Below are 22,260 nucleotides of genomic sequence, written 5' to 3'. Positions count from 1 at the left end.
GTAACAATATCTAGGACAATCCTGTGGTCTATCTGAATGTGGTCACAAGATATATTGGTGCGTATAAGTGAGTAACCACACTCTAAATATGATAGGATATATAGTGTAACAGGACAGTACTATTGGTGTTCATGTCGTGTGTAAAGTGTATCATATACTGAATCCAGGTGCAGCAATATACGGTCCCTTCAGAACAGGTAAACAAATGTATTGCTAGATGTCAGAAAATAAATGATGTGATAACACACATAACCTAAACACAATAATTCATATACTGTAGCCAGATGAGGTATAGCCAGTCTGTGGAATACTCTATATGCAGATGTAGCAGGGTAGTCCTCCTCACTTCTGGGGAGAGCTGATGCAGCTCTTTGGACTCATATGACGAGGTGCGACGGCCATGTTGGTACTCCCAAAAGACTAGAGAGAGAGGATATCCTTGCAGGGTACAGGATATCCTCTGGATACAGCAAGGGCAAAGTTAGAGCAGCCTGAGACCACGGAGGGGAAGGTTTTGTCCTGGGAGCCAGTTAGGCTGCCTATGACTAAGCCAGTGAAAGCTCCTTAGGCCCGAGTTAGGTCCTGAGACACCCTAGCAGAGTCTTGTAGGGACGGACATACCTCCACGATTTGCCTGTTAGCCCGATCACCAGCGGAGCGACAGGGCAGGACGAACTGCAGGGTTGGAATGACCGTGTGGCTGACGGAAGTAAGGAGAGAAGGGATATTGTTGGGATGTCCTGCATCATGGGATCACGGATGTGGTTCTCCTATCAGCAGAAGTATTCCCTGGTTGTCCGAGTGAAACCAGGAATGTACCCACCTGCACCACCAATACACAAGGGAGGGTAGCACTGCTCTCACACATACATTTGGAGATTGCCTTGCCGGACATCTGTTGTTCTAAGGTGCCCAAGGGATAGGGTGTGACCAAGACCCTCAGGGGTGTAATTGTTCCCTGGGATAGGAGGAAGGGATTGTATTACTCTGTGTCTGCACTGTATTATATCAGATCATGCTCCAGTTGAATTTCATATGTATGATATACATAAGAAACCAAGTAAAGGGACATGAAGACTAAATGAGTCACTACTAAAGATTCTAGAGGTCATCTGAGAGATTAGTAACGAGGGAAACAATTATATCCAATCAAACGATGGTAGCGTGACTTCACCCTTTAGGCTAAGGCCCCGCTGCACGCACCTGTTGCAAGTTACTGCACCGCGATTTGCGGTCTGCAGGTAACTTTTTCAGCACAGGGGGCGGGCCAAAACGGGTCAGGGGGGGCGGGCCAAAACACAGCAGGTGTAGCCTGTGAAGCGGGCCCCGGAGGGAGATAATTGGAGGGGGGGGAGGGAGAGGGAGAGTTATGCATGGGAGGGGGGAGAAGGAGAGCTATGCATGGCTGCCTAACTCACAGACTTCCCTCCCAATCCGCCTCCCTCTCGTACCCCCTTCCTCCTCATTGGCTGACGCGTGCACCACGTGATGCGTCAGAGCTGCAGAACACAAGCTGCTGGTAGCTCCGGCAGGCTGACACGTCACAGCTCTCAGTCAGCCCTGTTGGAAGGAGGCAGCGGGGCAGGCACACATCAGGTAAGGGGCTGATGGCGTGGCCGCGTGCGCCGCCGACCGCAGCGGGGCCTCAGCCTTACACTATGGGAGGCCATAAGGCAGTAGTGAGAGGTAAACTTACAGGTGTTGCAACACATAGAAAGAGAGAGAGACAGAAACAAACTCTATCCTGCAAGAGAAGATAAAGACTTTAGAAGAGGCACATAAAACAAACCACAAAATAACAATTGAAAAAGATTTACGGGATCTAAGAGGGAAATTCAATTTATGCCTGACTGATAAAGTTAAACGGCATGGACAAAACAACTTTTTTATGAGAAGGCTAAAAAGGCCGATACAATGCTGGCCACAAGATTGAGGAAAGATAGGATGCAATCTAGAATACATACAGTATCATCAGAAAAGAGGATGGGGTGTGTACAGCAAATCCACAGACAATAGCTAATGATTTCACCACATTCTATAAAGATCTTTAAAATGGAAATAAAGTAGATAAATAGAACAACACCAAGGAAAAACAGAAGAAATTTCTCAAGAAATTAACTTACCTAAACTCACATCACAGGACATAAAAACATTATTCCTGTCAATAACTTTGAAAGAAGTTTCAGAAACAATAAAAGGGCTGAAAAATTCCAAGACCCAGACGGCTTGTCCAATATATATTATAAAAAACTAGCTAACATACTAGTACCTCAACTAGTAAAGATTTTTAATAAAGCTTTAGAGGGAGAGAAGTTCCCACGAACAATGCTGGAATGAGAAATATTATTAATACATAAAGAGGGCAAAGATCCCACACAATGCAAAAGACCAATATCCCTGATTAATAATGATCTCAAAATCTTTTCCAAAATACTAGCCACTACACCGGCGACACACTTTATTCGAGCTCGGCTAGTCCCAAGAATTCGGGTATACCCGGGTGTATTGAGGTTTGTGACTGTTTTCTGCCCGAGTGCATTGAGGTATTTTCCAGGCAGGGATTGAAGCATTTTATTCCCGCTGGCTGCAATACTGCACAGTATATATATATATATATACTGCATTACAATTCATGAATTTATGCCATCTGGTAGACACGCGAAGCATTGCAGCCTATTAAATCCTAATCATTATCATTTAACAGATCAGCCGCCCGTCAGCCAGGCATGAACCCAGGCTGGGAAGGCAAACGCAACGGGGCTTGTCAGAGGTAAGGAGCGGCGCATTCCAGGTATCTGCCAGGTACATACTGGGTATTTGCTCGAATAAAGTGTGTCGGTGCAGTAGATTGAATAATCCGCAACTGAAAGATGCAGATCAAGCAGGATTTATACGAGGTCGGCAGGCAGCGGACAACACAAGGAAAACAATTAACTTGATCCAAATTGCTAAACAGAATAACACGCCTACAATGTTACTGTGTCTGTATGCAGAGAAAGCTTTTGATCGCATCGATTGGGGATATACTGATGCAGCTACGAGTATCTGAACACTTGTCTGGGAAAATCTGGGGCAATACCCCAGTAGTGCTGCAACACTTCTGAGACATTTCTGCAGAAAGACTAATGGCCCATCGGATTAACACAGCGGGGGTCCCTGGCAGTCCCATTCAATTGAATGAGACTGCCAGGGACCCCCGCTGTGTTAATCCGATGGGCCATTAGTCTGTTTGCAGAAATGTTGCAGCATTACTGGGAGATTGACCCAGATTATCAAAGGCAAGTGTTCGGATACTCGTGGCTGCATCAGTATGTTTGAGTGAGAGGCAGATTTATGAAAGCTATATCCTTGCTATATGGGGAACCTACAGCTAAAGTATGCTACCTTAATATGCAGACAGATAAAATATACATCAGAAACAGTACAAGACAAGGATGCCCTCTGTCGCCCCTGCTGTTCGCTCTAGCGATAGAACCTTTAGCAGCTCAAATCAGGTCGAACGCGGATATCAGGGGGTTAGAGGTAAAACAAAAAGTATACAAGCTGTCACTGTTTGCCGGTGATATATGTAACGGGTATTCCCCCCCCCCCCAATCGCAGATATAGTGTGGGGGTGCAGAGAACATACAATGTTACCAGGTGTGGTGCTTTTCCTGTTGGCTCATAGGAGGCTGAGCTTCCGCTAAGGGAAACCTGGGGCAATTATAGGATACTATGAGTAACCGCGTACTCGGTGCAGCGCCTCCACCTGCGATGGCTCCCACCAGGGGAGGAGTGGTTCCTGGCAGGACAATACACAATAACCACGTACAACTGAGTGGATAATAACTAATACCTTTACTAACGTGCATAGAAGACATGTAACATCAACATATAACAGCAGGTGTCCCTCTCTAGAGGCAACCTGACTATGGCGTCTCACAGGACGCTATCGCTAACTTGCACCACGGCGGGCGCCCACACTTTATGCATCACGGCGGACGCTAACACTTTATGCGTCACGGCGGACGCTAACACCTTATGCATCACGGCGGACGCTAACACCTTATGCGTCATGGCGGACGCTAACACCTCCACAGAATGATCCCACCCCGTGTCCAGTGAACCCAACCCAATGTCTCGCACTCCCAAGTCATATACAAGGGTGTGTGTGTGACTGCGCAGCCACTATGTCTGGTGATAGGCCTTGTTGGTGCACGTGAAGTTATGGGTTACCTGCCGAGCACTCCAGTGCTCGGACCTGCAGCGGACTTCACAAAGGATCAAGGCGAACTCCTGTACGATATCCGGATCCACCACAGGATGATCCAGCAGGGGCGATCCCACCCTGATAATAGTCCAGCTCTCTCCCAGCAAGACAGGCAAAGTTCTTTGTTCCCTACTATCTAATAGCTAGTGGGGCAGGCCACCTAACCTAGGGCCTGTCCCTACAACACTCCACTAGGGTTACTCAGGGCTATCTGGGGCCTAGGGGGAATGCTGGCCTAGTGCAGGGAGTCACTGACTCCTGCACCCTACCTCCTTCCCCTAGCTGCTTCTGTCACCAACTGCCAAACGTGCTGCAAACCCGCGAAAATGTATCAATCTCCTTGCAGGGAGATGCTGCAGCCCTATTGGCTCCCTGGGGTCATGTGGCTCTACCCCTGTGCACCCTGGGGGTGGGCTGCCTGCACTGCGCATGCGCGACCTTTCTGTATTCCTCCCGGCGCTCCTGTGCCCTTGCGCATGCGCAACGCACCTAGCAATGGTGGCGCCCTGCTCAGCGAGCCGCCGGGACCCTCGCGATGTGACCGCGGCCCTAGCAATGGCCCAATCGCATCCCCGGCAACCAGCCCGCTCGCGTCCCCGGCAACCGGCCCGCTCGCGTCCCCGGCAACCGGCCGCAACACGGAGAGACACACTGTGCACGCACCGACAGGGGACCTGGCTACATATATTAATAATGATATCAACCTATTCAATAATTTATCAGAGTTCCAAAAATTATCAGGGTTTAAAATAAATAATGATAAATTCGAAGCCTTAAATATAAACAAATAGGAACAATTAAAGCTTATTAAAATAAACTTTGACTTCAAATGGAAGACTCAGGCCATAAAGTACTTGGGAATCTGGTGGACCAACACACAGGACACTATATATGAGGCAAACTACCCAGCATTCATAAAAACATTGAAAAAAGAGCTAGAGGAATGGTCCAGATACCTTATATCCTGGATAGGTAGAGTAAACACTAATAAAATTAAACTAGTACCAAGAATCTTGTACTTATTCCACACATTACCAGTGCAGGTCAGGGCTAGGGATATACACGAGCTACAGACAAAAATCACAAAATGTATATGAAACAACAAAAAAGCGAGAATAAAGTTGTCCACACTCAGGGCATCAGAATCCAGGGCATCAGATGGTTTAGCTCTGCCACATTTATTGCAGTATTATCAAGCGGCTCATTTAAGCCAACTGGTCCACTGGCATGCTCACAAACAGAAGAAAAAATGGGTAGAAATTGAGTCTGATATTTTATCAAAGTCAACTATAGATATGATATTATGGTTAACAAAGAAAGAAAGACCTGAACTGACGATTTCTCTGGAATCTATCACACATTCACAAAAAATGTGGGACTCATTGAAATTTAAACATGGGCGTACCAACTTAAAATCTCAGATGACACCACTATTTGACAATCCTAGCTTTACCCCGGACATGGAACCAACACCGTTTAAAGAATGGAGCAAGGAGGGTATTACAAGGGTAAAAGGTCTATGGGCAAATAAGAAACTAAAGGGTTTAAAACAGTAATGAGAGAAATTTGGCTACATAAATCGGCCTTCTTTATATACAGTATCTGCAACTGAGGGACCACATAAGAAGCAAAGGTCCATATAATGACTATACAGTATTTGAGGATATGTGCCTCTCTGGGAGGATAAGAAAGGCCTGATCTCAAAAGTATATAACATATTAGCGGTTGTTAAAACAGAGACTGAGATAAATTCAAATTTATGATAAAGTGGGAAGAGGCGTTGGGAGAACAATTAGATCAAGAGGAGTGGGATAATATATTTGAAGGGATTGCAAGGAGTTCCACGTGTCCTAATTAAAGAAAATGCATATAAAATGCTCCACCAAAGGTATTACACCCCACTAAGAAAGTCCACATTTTTCAGAAACATGTCACCCCTTTGCACAAGAGGGTGTGGTCAGCAGGGATCGTTTGTACATGTGTGGTGGACGTGTCCAAAGGTTACAATGCTATCAAAGGCCACACATGGTATGACACAGGCAACTCTTGGGTTTGTCTGCCCCTTAGACCCCTGAAAAAAATGAAAATAAATTACTGACACATATATATATATATTTATATATACAGCCGCCAGATGTGAAATAGCAAAGGCCTGGAAACAGCCAGCCCTAGATGCAGTAAAAGTGAGATTATGGAGGGTCTGTCTTATGGAAAAACTGACAGGGATACAATATGACACAGTTCATAAATTTTTAAATGTATGGGAACCATGGAGAATGTATATAAGAAATAGATATCTTACGAGGGGAACCCTCCAAATTTGAAAAACACAGAATAGGAGAGTCGTAAAAACCCATAAATTAAAATAAATTAAAAAAGAATAACTCTTGGAATAATATCAGTGCAATGGGACCTGACCCAGTATAAAACATCATTGCGGTCCCGGAGGGTATTCCATATTCCACGAAGGTATATTAATATGTTTTTATTATCTGCTAGCAGGTGGAAAAATATTATAAAAGCAATTACATTTTTTCTTTTTCTTTTCCCCCCTTCAAGTCTTTTAAGTTGATTTTTTTATTAATTATTTTATGCGTTGTCTTAACAGTGATGTCGTTAATGTTTACCCCATTAAATGTGTTATATAGGCATGTATACAAATGTATGTCAACTAAAAGTAACACAACACCCTCTTTTCGTTATGTATCCCATCCCCCACCTTTCGTACAAAAAATTCAAATAAAGAACAAATTTACAAAAAGCACTAGGTCCTGATAATCAATAGATTCTCAATCATATTTGGACGTAAATAAAAGACCAATATCATTCTCATTAAGTAATAACAAGAATTCCATCCATTTTTTCTCTCCTCCTTGCCAAATAAATATAAGATCACCAATAAATCTTCTATATAATAAAATATTTTCTAATAAGGGGTTGTTTTGCCACATGTTACAATCCTCCCAAAATCCCTTAAAATCCAAAATCCCTTAAAAAGCTTCACAAAACTCGGTGCAAATTTAGTACCCATGGCCGTCCAACATTCTTGTCTTAAGGGGCATTGTCCCTAATTAGAACATAATACATGGAGACGAGCCTGTCTTATACACTCAGAATCAAACTTCTTAACTATATACCCTAACTTACTCTCGAGAAACGTCCCCTATACAATCTTCTCCATCCTACAGTATATATATCCCCCCTGATGTTCTTGTCTTCAGGAAACACAAGACAGAGCTTAGCTTCTGCTGACACCCCCCACCCACCCAATCTTGTGTAATAGGGAAAGTATCACTACCGTTAACTTACCGTACCATTAACCGCAAAAAGGCCCAGGTAATTCCATAAGGGGGTTACAGTAACATAACCCACAGATCTAATCCTGTTGTTGCCTCATTTAAATATGTCCAAAGCCTATATGTTTATAAGGATATTTGTAGAAAAAAAAGAATTACCAATAATATTTTTCTATGCTTTGTTTGTAGAACCATCATCTACAAGAGCTAGGGGTGATGTGAATTTCCCAGACAGAGATTATTCTGATATTGGCCAACAGACAAATAGTAAGAATAATTACACAATTTGTGATTTCTGTTCACATAACAATAATGAGCAAATATGGTGACCCGACCGCTCAGGCTAATACTTGAATAAATGATGAACCATATTTATGAATAATCTAACAATAAGGGTGCAAGTAGGAGAAACATGTTTGTATTTACAAATATGACCCCAGAAGGGTCAGAAAAGATCCTACTGATTGCATTCACTGAGGAAATATGAAAAGGGACCATGTGAGTCCAAGAGATCAGGGTCTCTGCCACAATTTGTGACACAGTCTGGGTAGACGACTGACTCAAACCAACCTCCCGAGGAGATCCACACAGGATCATAAAATGAAAACAATCACATTTTAATCGCATCAACATTTATGACCATAACAATAACAGTGAACTATGTACAGTGATGTGATATTCAAATCCTCCATGGGGTGGCGGCACAGAGCTATGTATTGGATCTGGTGTAACCTGTAACAATATCTATCGTAAGGCCAAGACACTTGCTTCTCATTTGTCACCCAGTTTATTTGATTCTCGATTTAGTTATCCTCAGGTTCGATGTATACCTAAAGGCTTTTTGCCTGTGGCAATTGTTCAATGTGTAAATATGCCTATCCCACTAAGGTCATAGTTAATAATCAGAATAAAAATAAATATTACATCAAAAGCTTTTTGAACTGTTTCTAGTTTTGTCATATATCTTTTGAACTGTGGTTGTGAAAAAATATATATTGGTTGTATTATAAGACCCTTAAAAAACAGAATAGCAGAACATGTTCGCCTGATTAAAAGGAAGGATTTAACACATCCTGTGGCCAGACATTTCTCCATGTGCTTGAGGGGTGGAATAGAGAATTTTTCCTATTCCGCTATTGAGCATATTCCCTGCCACCCTAGGGGCTGTGACAGGGAAAATACATTAAACAAACAAGAGATGTACTGGATATACACTCTGAATACTCCTCATCCATCCAGCATTAATCAAGACTGGGAACTCAAACATTTCTTAACAGCATGAGTCTGCCAATGGGGAGTATTCAGAGTGTATTATAATTGCATATTCATTTATTTGCATAACCAAATTTTCTGTGTTCTATTTCTATTTCTGTTTTGGGTACTAACTTATCCATCTACCCAATTTCCTCGATTCTAAGACGCACCTTTTTTCGGATTTTCACATGTCTGAATTCGGGGTGCGTCTTAGAATCGATGTATTAAAAAAAAGAGTCTACAGTACCAACCCCCTCTTTTCACTTAACATGTTTCAGGAGAGGTCCCATGTCAGCGGAGGACGAAGCGGGTGGCGGGAGAGCAGCGGGTGTGCGGCAGGACAGGTCCCAAGTCTGCAAGTGAATGAAGATAAGAAGACAGCAGGTGGGTGTGCGGTGGCGACAGGAGATCATAGTAGCAGGAGAGCTGAGCAGGAGTAGAGCGGCATGGGGGAATGGCTTGGGAGGTGCACACTGTAACACCGGAAGTCAGACACTGGTCAACTTCTGGTGTTACAGTGTGCACCTCCCAATCCGTTCCCCTATGCCGCTCTGCTCCTGCTCAGCTCTCCTGCTACTATGATCTCCTGCCGCCACCGCACACCCACCTGCTGTCTTCTTATCTTCATTCACTTGCAGACTTGGGACCTGTGCCGCTGCACTCCTGCCCGCTATCCATCTTCAACCATCTACAGATGTGGGACCTCTCCTGCCGCCGCCGCCAGCTTCATCCGCCGCCCGCTTCATCCGCCGCTGACAAGGGACCTCTCCTGGTATGTTAAAAAGTAATTTTCCTGTATTTGTAAAGGCCAAATCAAGGGTGCATCTTACAATCGATGGCGTCTTACAATCGAGGAAATACGGTATATTATATTAACTATTACTATTATTATTATTTATTGATTATCATGTTATACTTTCTGGTACAGTACATAATTGATTTCTCTTTATTTTTTACACTTATGGTTAATATTTTCATAATATTCAGTTTCTATTTCAGACATCAAGCACTTTGTTTTTAACTGATAATAAATACAAATATACTGTGACAAGCGCTAAACCTATTAATACAGTGCTGTGCACAAATGACTAAGCAGCCTGGTAACCTACTGAGACATCTCATATGTCTCAAACCATAATAAATATACAAAAATAGATACAAAACCTGGCGCATAAATTAGTGTGATTAAAGTCCAAATGGAAAGGATAAAGTGAATAATAGTCCTACTTCTACGACTTAGAGTAGCCGGTGAGAAATGAACTCAGTTCACAGTTCCTAGAGGTGGAAGCCAGTTCTTCTCATGGGATGGAATTAATCCTGCATATGTGAGATATTAAGCAGAAAGAACAAACATTGCGCAGCATATTTAAACAGACAACGATTATTTTCTGAATGCTGGGTTCACTAAAATGCCTACTTACTAGAAGTAGCTAGATCGCATGCAGGGGAGAGAAACTGTGCTTTAAACCTTCCTGGCACCGGGAGCTTCTGGTGTGGCACGAACCCCTCGTGGTGTCCTTAGCCTCCGTGGGTCTTGAAAAGTTGTCTCTTCCGATTTTGCTTTTAGGAATCCTGCACATTTTTCTCCGGTAAGAAACAAAGAGGAACAGGGGATTGCGCAGCACAAAAAACCTTTTAATGACGCCTTTCCTAAAACACAATTAAAATACTCACAAGTGAAGGTGAGTTTTAAAAACAATAAAGAAGTGCCCGGCCCAGCACACACAGACGCCTCAGTCACTGAGAGTCCTTCCCGGTACCGCGTGTACCTCGCGTGTATCCGGCGTAGTTGGATGACGTCACCGTCTTCAGTATTGACTGGAGGCTGGAGTGTCTGAGACAATGCTTCTTAGGCTCCTCCCTACGCGTTTCGTGACGGGGAACGTCACTTCGTCAGGGGTCATTTACTGAAGACAGTGATGTCATCAACTACGCCGGATACACGCGAGGTACACGCGGTACCGGGAAGGACTCTCAGTGACTGAGGCGGCTGTGTGTGCTGGGCCGGGCACTTCTTTATTGTTTTAAAAACTCACCTTCACTTGTGAGTATTTTAATTGTGTTTTAGGAAAGGCGTCATTAAAAGGTTTTTTGTGCTGCGCAATCCCCTGTTCCTCTTTGTTTCTTACCGGAGAAAAAGGTGCAGGATTCCTAAAAGCAAAATCGGAAGATACAACTTTTCAAGACCCACGGAGGCTAAGGACACCACGAGGGGTTCGTGCCACACCAGAAGTTCCCGGGGCCAGGAAGGTTTAAAGCACAGTTTCTCTCCCCTGCATGCGATCTAGCTACTTCTAGTAAGTAGGCATTTTAGTAAACCCAGCATTCAGAAAATAATCGTTGTCTGTTTAAATATACTGCGCAATGTTTGTTCTTTCTGCTTAATATCTCACATATGCAGGATTAATTCCATCTCATGAGAAGAACTGGCTTCCACCTCTAGGAATTGTGAACTGAGTTCATTTCTCACCGGCTACTCTAAGTCGTAGAAGTAGGACTATTATTCACTTTATCCTTTCCATTTGGACTTTAATCACACTAATTTATGCGCCAGGTTTTGTATCTATTTTTGTATATTTACTTTGTTTTTAACTAATTTTTAACTTTTTTGATTTTTTCTTTCTTACTTAGTTGATTAAATAGTGAAAAATATATATATGTTGTTCTATGTATTGTATGTACATGTCACATTGTATGTTTTTTTGTTACACCCAGCAATTCTTTTGTATACTTAATGACAGAGTTGTTACTGTGATTTATTCATTAATCTGCAGGTGTGGGTGGTACATCCTTGCAGGGTTTATCCAATCAGACCATGTCATCACCTCTATATAGATGGGCTGGGAATAAGGGCTCTTCACTCTTTGATAAAGTCCTTTTCTCAGGACGAAACGCATCAGAGTGCATTTTCTCTCTGCTGATGTCTATTTTTCGATTCAATAAAGTTTTTTTACTTTCTTCACTGCGCTTGGTTGATTACAGAGAGCGGTGACCGCGGAGTTAACCTGTTTCTTTTCCCTTGTCTCCAGAAAATACAAGACAGAGCTTAGCTTCTGCAGACACCCCCCACCCCCAATCTTGTGTAATAGGGAAAGTATCACTACCGTTAACTTACCATACCAATAACCGCAAAAAGGCCCAGGTAATTCCATGGGGGGGTGTTACAGTAACATAACCCACAGATCTAATCCTGTTGTTGCCTCATTTAAATATGTCCAAAGCCTATTTGTTTATAAGGATATTTGTAGAAAAACCAGTAATTACCAATAATGTTTTTCTATGCTTTGTTTGTAGAACTTGCATCTTCAAGAGCTAGGGGCGATGTGAATTTCCCAGACAGAGATTCTTCTGATATTGGCCAAAAGATACGTAGTAAGGATAATTACACAATTTGTGATTTCTGTTCTCATAACAATAATGAGCAAATGTGGTGACCCGACCGCTCAGGCTAATACTTGAATACATGATGAACCTTATTTATGAATTATCTAACAATCAGGGTGCAAGTAGGGAAAACGTGTCTGTATTTCCAAATATGACCCAAGAAGGGTCAGAAAAGATCCTACTGATTGCAATCACTGAGGAAATATGAAAAGGGACCATGTGAGTCCAAGACATCTGTGTAGACTTTTGAGTCAAAACAACCTCCTGAGGAGATCCACACAGGATCATAAATTGAAAACAATAACATTTTAATCGCATCAACATTTATGACAATAACAATAATAGTGAACTATGTATAAAATCCTCCATGGGGTGGATCCAAGAGATCTGTGTCTCTGCCAGAATTTGTGGACACAGTCTGGGTAGACGACTGACTCAAACCAACCTCCTGAGGAGATCCACACAGGATCATAAAATGAAAACAATAACATTTTAATCGCATCAACATTTATGACAATAAAAATAATAGTGAACTACAGTATGTACAGTGATGTGATATCAAAAACTTCCATGGGTGGCGGCACAGAGCTAAGTATTGGATCTGGTGTACCTGTAACAATATCTAGGACAATCCTGTGGTCTATCTGAATGTGGTCACAAGATATGTGGTGGGTATAAGTGAGTAACCACTCTCTAAATATGATAGGATATATAGTGTAACAGGACAGCACTATTGGTGTTTGTGTCAGTGTAAAGTGTATCATATACTGAATCCAGGTGCAGCAATAATGGTCCCTTCAGGACATGTAAATAAATATATTGCTAGATGTCAGAAAATAAATAATGTGATAACACACATAACCTAAACACAATACTTCATATAGCCAGATGAGGTATAGCCAGTCTGTGATATACTCTATATGCTGATGTACTGTAGCAGGGTAGTCCTCACCTCTGGGGGTGTTTTAAGAATCTGTTCCCTCTTGCTGTGCCTGTTTTGATATTCTCTATGCCTGTAACCACAAGTCCTTTTGGATCTTAGTTATGTTTGTAAGGAAAGTGCCTGGACACCCCATGTCCTATATATGCTTTTTCTCAAACAATCCAGGTGGAGCATATAGGGAAAAGAAAACAGAAAATACACATATAAGTGCAGACGTATGAGAAATCAATGAAATATGAGATTGTGTCTTGGCTCATATAGTTGATCTACTCACAAGACGTTAGCAAATAAAAGGCAGCTGGCAAATAGGGTTGCCACCCATACAGATTGTAGCGGTCAGGACCCCCCTTCAAACGCTCCGTCAGCAATGATGTATATTATAAGATGAGAGAGAAAACTACATAGTGCGATCAAATTGATAAATAATTCTTTATATATAAAACGGGGGTATAAAAATGCACACTTTCAATATGCCAATATAAAACAAGCGTGTATCACACAAATGGTGGAATTGGAGGGACCCCCCTTCAAAAATACTTCAATATTAATATTAAATACTTGGTTATGAATAATATTAAATACTTGGTCTTTGGTTGACATAAATATATATTCATTATGTGGTGGGTGTGGGAGTTTGAGCTAGCTGGGAATGTGTGTTAATCTATGCCTGACTGCTAGCAGTCAATTGGAGGCTGTGGCACCTCCCCCCAGAGCTCACTCCTCCCCCCAGAGCTCGCTCCTCCCCCCAGAGCTCACTCCTCCTCCTTCACCTTTTTAACTTGGGAGGTTATTTCACTTGCTGCAGGAACAATGGTTCTTCCCCTCTTGCAGAAGTAAAAGAAAGGGTTCACAATGTAGTGTAGTGTAGGACCTGCATTATTTTGGTTATACCTTGACGTTGGTATGCAGGCTTATGACGCCTTTGGCCAAAGGGTTAACTAAATAACCAAGTATTTAAAAATTATTATTGAAGTATTTTACTTTATACTTTTCATCATATATGTTATGTCAATTGGATGTAGCATTGGGCACCCCCTGTCTCCTATTGTGTTTTGAACTGAAAAGACAATTATCATTTGATTGAATGATTCCTTTCTTTTCTGGTACTTTTTCCAACCGCTCACTTCTGTCCATCCCTCACACTCTGATCATAGCTTCCTCCACTACCATACCCCTACAGTCCTTTTCCAGGCATTTATTATTTAATAGCAATGATGGTGACCCCAAATCTTGTTTTTTGGGGCAGTTCCTCCGAATTCAGAGGAACTGCCCAAATGGAATCGTATTCTTCCACACTTGGAGGTGATTGCTCCTGGAGTCCAGATAGCTGTTAGCATCTACCCCTTTAAAAAAAAGTTTTGGTGCATACTGTGTTATTATCGTTACAAAGCATTAGGTCCAGAGAATCAATAGATTCTCTATCATATTTGGACAAAAATAAAAGACCCATATCATTCTCATTCAGGAATAAAAAGAATTCCTTCCATTTTTCCTTTCCTTCCTGCCAAATAAATATAAGATCATCAATGAATCTTCTATATAATACAATATTTTCAAAAAAGGGGTTGTTTTGCCACATGTTAAAATCCTCCAAAATTCCCATAAAAAGATTTGCAAAACTTGATGCAAATTTAGGACCCATGGCCGTCCCACATACTTGCCTGTAAGGGGCACTGCGTTAATTAGAACATAATAAATGGAGACGAGTCTGTCTTATACACTCAGAAACATACTTATTAACTATATACACTAATTCTCCTCCACTCTTACTCTCCAGGAACTTCCCCTCTAGAAGCTTCTCCATCCTACAGTATATATATCCCTTCTGAGGGTCTTGTCTCCAGGAAACAAAAGACAGGGCTTAGCTTCTGACTCATCCCCATTCTTGTGTAATAGGCAAAGTATCACTGCCATTAACTTACCATACCATTAACCACAAAAATGCAATGGAAATTCCATGGGGGGGAGGGGGTTACAGTAACATAACCCACAGATCTAATCCTGTTGTTGTCTCATTTAAATATGTCAAAAATCTATTTGTTTATAATGATATTCATAGAAAATAGCAATTTATTTATTTGCATTGTTCTGAGTACCAATAATGTTTTTCTATGCTTTGTTTGTAGAACCTGCACCTACAAGACCTGGGGGCGTTGTGGATTTCCCAGACAGAGATACTTCTGATATTGGCCAACAGATACGTAGTAAGGATAATTCCACAATTTAATTTGTGATTTTTGTACAATAATGAGCAAATATGGTGACCCGACCGCTCAGGCTAATACTTGAATACATGATGAAACCATATTTATGAACAATCTAACAATCAGGGTGCAAGTAGGAAAATCGTGTTTATATTACCAAATATGACCCAAGAAGGGTCAGAAAAGATCCTACTGATTGCATTCACTGAGGAAATATGAAAAGGGATCATGTGAGCCAAGAGATCTGTGTCTCTGCCAGAACTTGTGGACACAGTCTGGGTAGACAACTGGCTCAAACCAATCTCCTGAGGAGATCCACAAAGGATCATAAAATGAAAACAATAACATTTTAATCGCATCAACATTTATGACAATAACAATAACAGTGAACTATGTACAGTGATGTGATATTCAAAACTTCCATGGGGTGGCGGCACCGAGCTAAGTTTTGGATCTGGTGTACCTGTAACACTATCTAGGACAATCCTGTGGTCTATCTGAATGTGGTCACAAGATATGTGGTGCGTATAAGTGAGTAACCACACTCTAAATATGATAGGATATATAGTGTAACAGGACAGCACTATTGGTTTTTGTATCATGTGTAAAGTGTATCATATACTGAATCCAGGTGCAGCAATAATGGTTCCTTCAGGACAGGAAAATAAATATATTGCTAGATGTCAGAAAATAAATAATGTGATAACACACATAACCTAAACACAACACTTCATATAGCCAGATGAGGTATAGCCAGTCTGTGGAATACTCTATATGCCGATGTACTGTAGCAGGGTAGTCCTTCTCACCTCTGGGGGTGTTTTAGGAATCTGTTCCCTCTTGCTTTCCTGTTTTCATGCTCTCTATGCCTGTAACCACAAGTCCTTTTGGATCTTAGTTATGTTTGTAAAGAAAGTGCCTGGACACCCCATGTCCTATATATCCTTTTACAATGTTGCACCTGTGCTCCAGGAACCTTTCACTCAGTGTCCTCTTAGTGCGGCCTATATACTGTAGGCTGCAGCTACAAGTTAAAAGATATATAACATAGGTCGTGTTACAGTTAATAAAATGTTTAAGATGAATGACTTCATTTGTGACACTTAATGTAAAGTTTTTAGTTTTGTTATTGATGTGTCTGCAGGTAAGAAAGCCGTTCTGTCCACATTTATAGCACTCTATGGGGTGAACCGGGAGCCACGTCCCCCTGCGTGCCGTGATCCATCAATTTGTGTATATTTTTTTGGGTAGCACACTGGGGGCTAGTAAGTTCTTAAGGCTTCTAGCCTTTTTAAAAAGTTTCCTGGCTTCTCCTCAAGTATATTTTTCAAGATGGGTTCATTAAGTAAATGGCCCAGTGTTTGTGTATGATTTTGTTGATATTATTTGCTGCCCTATTGTGTGTAGAACTGAAAAGACCATTCTCATTTGATTGAATGATTCCTTTCTCTTCTGGTACTTTTTCCAATCGCTCACTTCTCTCCATCCCTCACACTCTGATCATGGCTTCCTTCACTACCATACCCCTACAGTCCTTTTCCAGGCATTTATTTATTAATAGCAAAGATGGTGACCCAAAATCTTGATCTTTGGGGCAGTTCCTCCGAATTCAGAGGAACTGCCCAAATGGAATCTTATTCTTCCACACTTGGAGGTGATTGCTCCTGGAGACTAGATAGCTGTTAGCATCTACCCCTTTAAAAAAAGTTTTGGTGCATGCTGTGTTATTATCGTTACAAAGCACTAGGCCCAGAGAATTTATAGATTCTCTATCATATTTGGACGTAAATAAAAGACCCATATCATTCTCATTCAGGAATAACAAGAATTCCTTCCATTTTTCCTTTCCTTCCTGCCAAATCAATGTAAGATCATCAATGAATCTTCTATATAATACAATATTTTCTAAAAAGGGGTTGTTTTGCCACATGTTAAAATCCTCCCAAATTCCCATAAAAAGATTTGCAAAACTTGGTGCAAATTTAGTACCCATGGCCGTCCCACATACTTGCCTGTAAGGGGCACTGCGTTAATTAGACCATAATAAATGGAGACGAGTCTGTCTTATACACTCAGAAACATACTTATTAACTATATACACTAATTCTCCTCCACTCTTACTCTCCAGGAACTTCCCCTCTAGAAGCTTCTCCATCCTACAGTATATATATCCCCTCTGAGGGTCTTGTCTCCAGGAAACAAAAGACAGGGCTTAGCTTCTGACTCATCCCCAATCTTGTGTAATAGGCAACGTATCACTGCCATTAACTTACCGTACCATTAACCGCAAAAAGGCAATGGAAATTCCATGGGGGGGTTACAGTAACATAACCCACAGATCTAATCCTGTTGTTGTCTCATTTAAATATGTCAAAAAACCATTTGTTTATAATGATATTCATTGAAAATAGCAATTTATTTATTTGCCTTGTTCTGAGTACCAATAATGTTTTTCTATGCGTTGTTTGTAGAACCTGCACCTACAAGACCTGGGGGCGTTGTGGATTTCCCAGACAGAGATACTTCTGATATTGGTAGGGTGACCAGATTTTGAAAATGAAAAACCGGGACACATTTTTTTTTTTTACATAACAGTTTATTTATTGTAGTACACTTATACTTTACTACCATTAGTCCTTGTTACGTGCGTGTGTGCACGTGCGTCGGATGACCTCACTAATCGAAAAAAAAAAAACAGATGTGAATGATTCTGAACCCATTAACCAGTGTCAGGATGCCCCTCTTCACAATTTCTAAAGCAGCAATCCCGCCTGGGATCTTACCTGATCCGCAGTCCCTCAAGGTACTATAGTGGAGGGGAGGTGTTCCCTACCTGTCTTCCGATGTCTCCCGCGTGAAACTTGAGTCAGATCTGGAAGAAAGAAGGGTAGGTTACTTCAGTGTAGGTACAGTATACGGCAGTTAAGATAAGACATTGAGGGTGAGGGAGACAGGGAGGGAGACAGGGAGAGAGAGGGAGACGGAGGGAGAGAGAGGGAGACAGGGGGAGAGAGAGAGGGAGACAGGGGGAGAGAGAGAGGGAGACAGGGAGACAGGGGGGGAGAGAGAGAGAGAGAGAGAGAGAGAGAGAGAGAGAGAGAGAGAGAGAGAGAGAGAGAGAGAGAGAGAGAGAGAGAGAGAAAGAGAGAGAGGGAGACAGTGGGGAGAGAGAGAGAGACAGGGGGAGAGGGAGACAGGGAGAGAGAGAGAGAGAAAGAGAGAGAGGGAGACAGTGGGGAGAGAGAGAGAGACAGGGGAGAGGGAGACAGGGAGAGAGAGAGAGACAGGGAGGGAGAGAGAGAGAGAGACAGGGAGGGAGAGAGAGAGGGAGATGGGGAGAGAGAGAGGGAGACAGAGGGGGAGCGAGAGAGAGGGAGACAGAGGGGGAGAGAGAGAGGGAGACAGGGGGAGAGAGAGAGAGGGTGACAGGGGGAGAGAGAGAGAGGGAGACAGGGGGAGAGAGAGAGAGGGAGACGGGGAGAGAGAAAGGGAGACAGGGGGAGAGAGAGAGGGAGACAGGGGGAGAGAGAGAGAGACAGGGAGGGAGAGACAGGGAGAGAGAGACAGGGAGGGAGAGACAGGGAGGGAGAGACATTGAGGGAGAGACAGGGAGGGAGGGAGAGACAGAGAGGGAGGGAGAGGGAGAGACTGGGAGGGAGGGAGAGGGAGAGACAGGAAGGGAGGGAGAGGGAGAGACAGGGAGGGAGAGGGAGAGACAGGGAGGGAGGGAGACACAGGGAGGGAGAGGGAGACAGGGAGAGGGAGAGACAGGGAGGAGGGAGAGGGAGAGACAGGGAGGAAGGGAGAGACAGGGAGGGAGAGGGAGACAGGGAGGGAGAGGGAGAGACAGGGAGTGAGGGAGAGACAGAGAAGGGGGGAGGGAACGGGGGGGGAGAGAAAGGGAGGGGGAGAGACAAAGAGAGGGAGACAGGGAGGTTGAGGGAGACACACACCCACTGATACACACATACACACACACACACACACACACACACTGATACACACCCACTGACACACCCCCCTAACACACTGATACACAAACAAACCTCCACCCACTGATACCCACACCCACTGATACCCACACCCACCTACTCATACTCACACCCACCCACTGACACCCACTGATACACACCCACCCACTGACACCCACTGATACACACACACCCCCACCCACTGATACCCACACCCACCCACTGATACCCACACCCACCCACTGACACCCACTGATATACACCCACCCACTGACACCCACTGATACACACTCACACACTCACACACACACACACACACACACACACACACACACACACACACACACACACACACACACCCACTGATACACACACACACCCACTGATACACACACACACACACACACTGATACACACACTGATACACACACACACACTGATACACACACACACACACACACACACTGATACACACACACTGATACACACACACACACACACACTGATAAACACACACACACACACACACACACACACACACTGATACACACACACATCCACTGATATACACACACACACACCTACTGATACACACACACCCACTGATACACACACACACCCACTGATACACACACACCCACTGATACACACACACACCCACTGATACACACACACCCACTGATACACACACACTGACACACACACACACTGATACACACACACATCCACTGATATACACACACACACACCTACTGATACACACACACCCACTGATACACACACAAACACTGATACACACACACCCACTGATACACACACACACCCACTGATACACACACACCAACTGATACACACACACTGACACACACACACACACACACACACACACACACACACACACACACACACACACACACACACACACACACACACACACACACACACACACACCCACTGATACCCACTGATACCCACACCCACTGATACCCACACCCACCCACTCATACTCACACCCACCCACTGACACCCACTGATACACACCCACCCACTGATACACACACACACCCACTGATACACACCCACTAACACACCCAACCCACTGATACACACACACCCCCACCCACTGATACCCACACCCACTGATACCCACACCCACCCACTGATACCCACACCCACCCACTGACACCCACTGATACACACCCACCCACTGACACCCACTGATACACACACACACCCACTGATACACACACACCTACCCACTGATACACACACACACCCTGATACACACACCCACTGATACACACACACACCCACTGATACACACACCCCCTGATACACACACACACACCCTGATACACACACACACACCCTGATACACACACACACACACCCACTGATAGACACCTAGTGATACACACACACACACACACTGATACACACACACACACACTGATACACACACAGGTACACCCCGCCAGCCCCTGCACCGCCCGCACAACGCGCAGCCACCACTGCTCGCCCCCGAGCTCATCTCCCACACCAAGTGGACAGGGGGAAGTGAGCGCCGGGGGGCAAAGGTGGGAGCGCCGGGGGGCAAAGGTACGAGATCTGGGGGCAAAGGTTCGAGCGCCGGGGGGCACAGGTTTGAGCGCCGGGGGGGCAAATGTTCGAGTGTCGGGGGGCAAAGGTTCGAGCGCTGGGGGGCAAAGTTTCGAGAGCCGGGGGGCAAAGGTTGGAGTGCCGGGGGGCAAAGGTACGAGCGCCGGGGGGCAAAGGCAGGCGCACCCCCGCTACCACCTCCTATTACCCCCCCTTGGCTGGGACCCGGGACAGAAGGGGGACACTCACCGCGCACAGAGGAGCCGGGAGCGGGAAAGCAGTCAGTCACGTGTGCGCTGCACAAAGCGGAAGCCCTGCCCCCGGCTTCCTCTGACATTCCTGCGACGGTGCGACCAATCCCCTGCGGGCCGGCCGGCATTCTAAGTCCCGCGACCAGCATTCTCCATCATTCAGTCCCCCCGGCAGCATTCACACACACATAGAAAATACTTACCGGCCGCCGCATTCTCCTCACCGCCGCTGCCCCGCAATACCGGGACCAGGGACAAAAACCGGGACAAAAACCGGGACGACTTAAAACCAGGACAGGACACAAAAAAACGGGACTGTACCGGTAAAACAGGTACAAATGGTCACCCTAGATATTGGCCAACAGACGCATAGTAAGGATAATTACACAATTTAATTTGTGATTTTTGTACAATAATGAGCAAACGTGTTGACCCGATCGCTCAGGCTAATACTTGAATAAATGATTATCCTCCCCAGGGTTGGCACTCTCTGGTTGTTGCTAGGCCCGCCCTGGATACAGTAACACTGCATCCAAGCTTCAATAGAAAGCTAGGCCCTCATGAGAAAATTAACCCCTCACATTGCTTGTACTTACCAGGACTTACACTGTGGGTTCCCAACAGGAGAGTAGCGGCCAGAGTCTATGCTACATAAGCCTATTCATAGAAAAATAGCAATTTATTTCATTGCACTATGATCATGGCTTCCTCCACTACCATACCCCTACAGTCCTTTTCCAGGCCGTCCCACATACTTGCCTGCGTTAATTAGAACTGTCTTATACCCTCAGAAACATACTTATTAACTATATACACTAATTCTCCTCCACTCTAACTCTTTAGAAACTTTCCGTCTAGAAGATTCTCCATCCTACAGTATATATATGCCCTCCTATCATTTATAAACATTGGGGGACCCTTACTCTTGATAAAGACCTACATAGTTCAGTTAACCAGGGTCCAGCCATTACCTTTAGGAAATCCAAATCCTTATCAAATTATCTCTCTCCAAGTTTGTTTAACTCTATGGAGCCAAAAAAATCTGATAAGATAAAAGGTTTCTTTAAATGTGGAAAATGTTGCATTTGTTGCTATGCGAAACCCATCAA

At 43.8% G+C, this 22,260-nt stretch overlaps 1 protein-coding gene across 1 annotated transcript in view; it reads left to right on the top strand.

Annotated features, from left to right (window-relative positions):
* LOC142490607 (uncharacterized) overlaps positions 1–22,260 on the top strand; it is a 104,292-nt gene that overhangs the window by 37,727 nt on the left and 44,305 nt on the right. Inside the window, exons 10-13 of the mRNA XM_075593024.1 lie at positions 7,735–7,812; positions 12,094–12,171; positions 15,253–15,330; positions 17,802–17,864. Coding sequence (XP_075449139.1) covers positions 7,735–7,812; positions 12,094–12,171; positions 15,253–15,330; positions 17,802–17,864 — 297 coding nt within the window. The remainder of the gene's footprint in view (positions 1–7,734; positions 7,813–12,093; positions 12,172–15,252; positions 15,331–17,801; positions 17,865–22,260) is intronic.

The sequence above is a fragment of the Ascaphus truei genome, chromosome 3, assembly GCF_040206685.1.
Source record: "Ascaphus truei isolate aAscTru1 chromosome 3, aAscTru1.hap1, whole genome shotgun sequence".
Classification (NCBI taxonomy): domain Eukaryota; kingdom Metazoa; phylum Chordata; class Amphibia; order Anura; family Ascaphidae; genus Ascaphus; species Ascaphus truei.
This window is presented reverse-complemented; position numbering and strand designations above follow the sequence as displayed.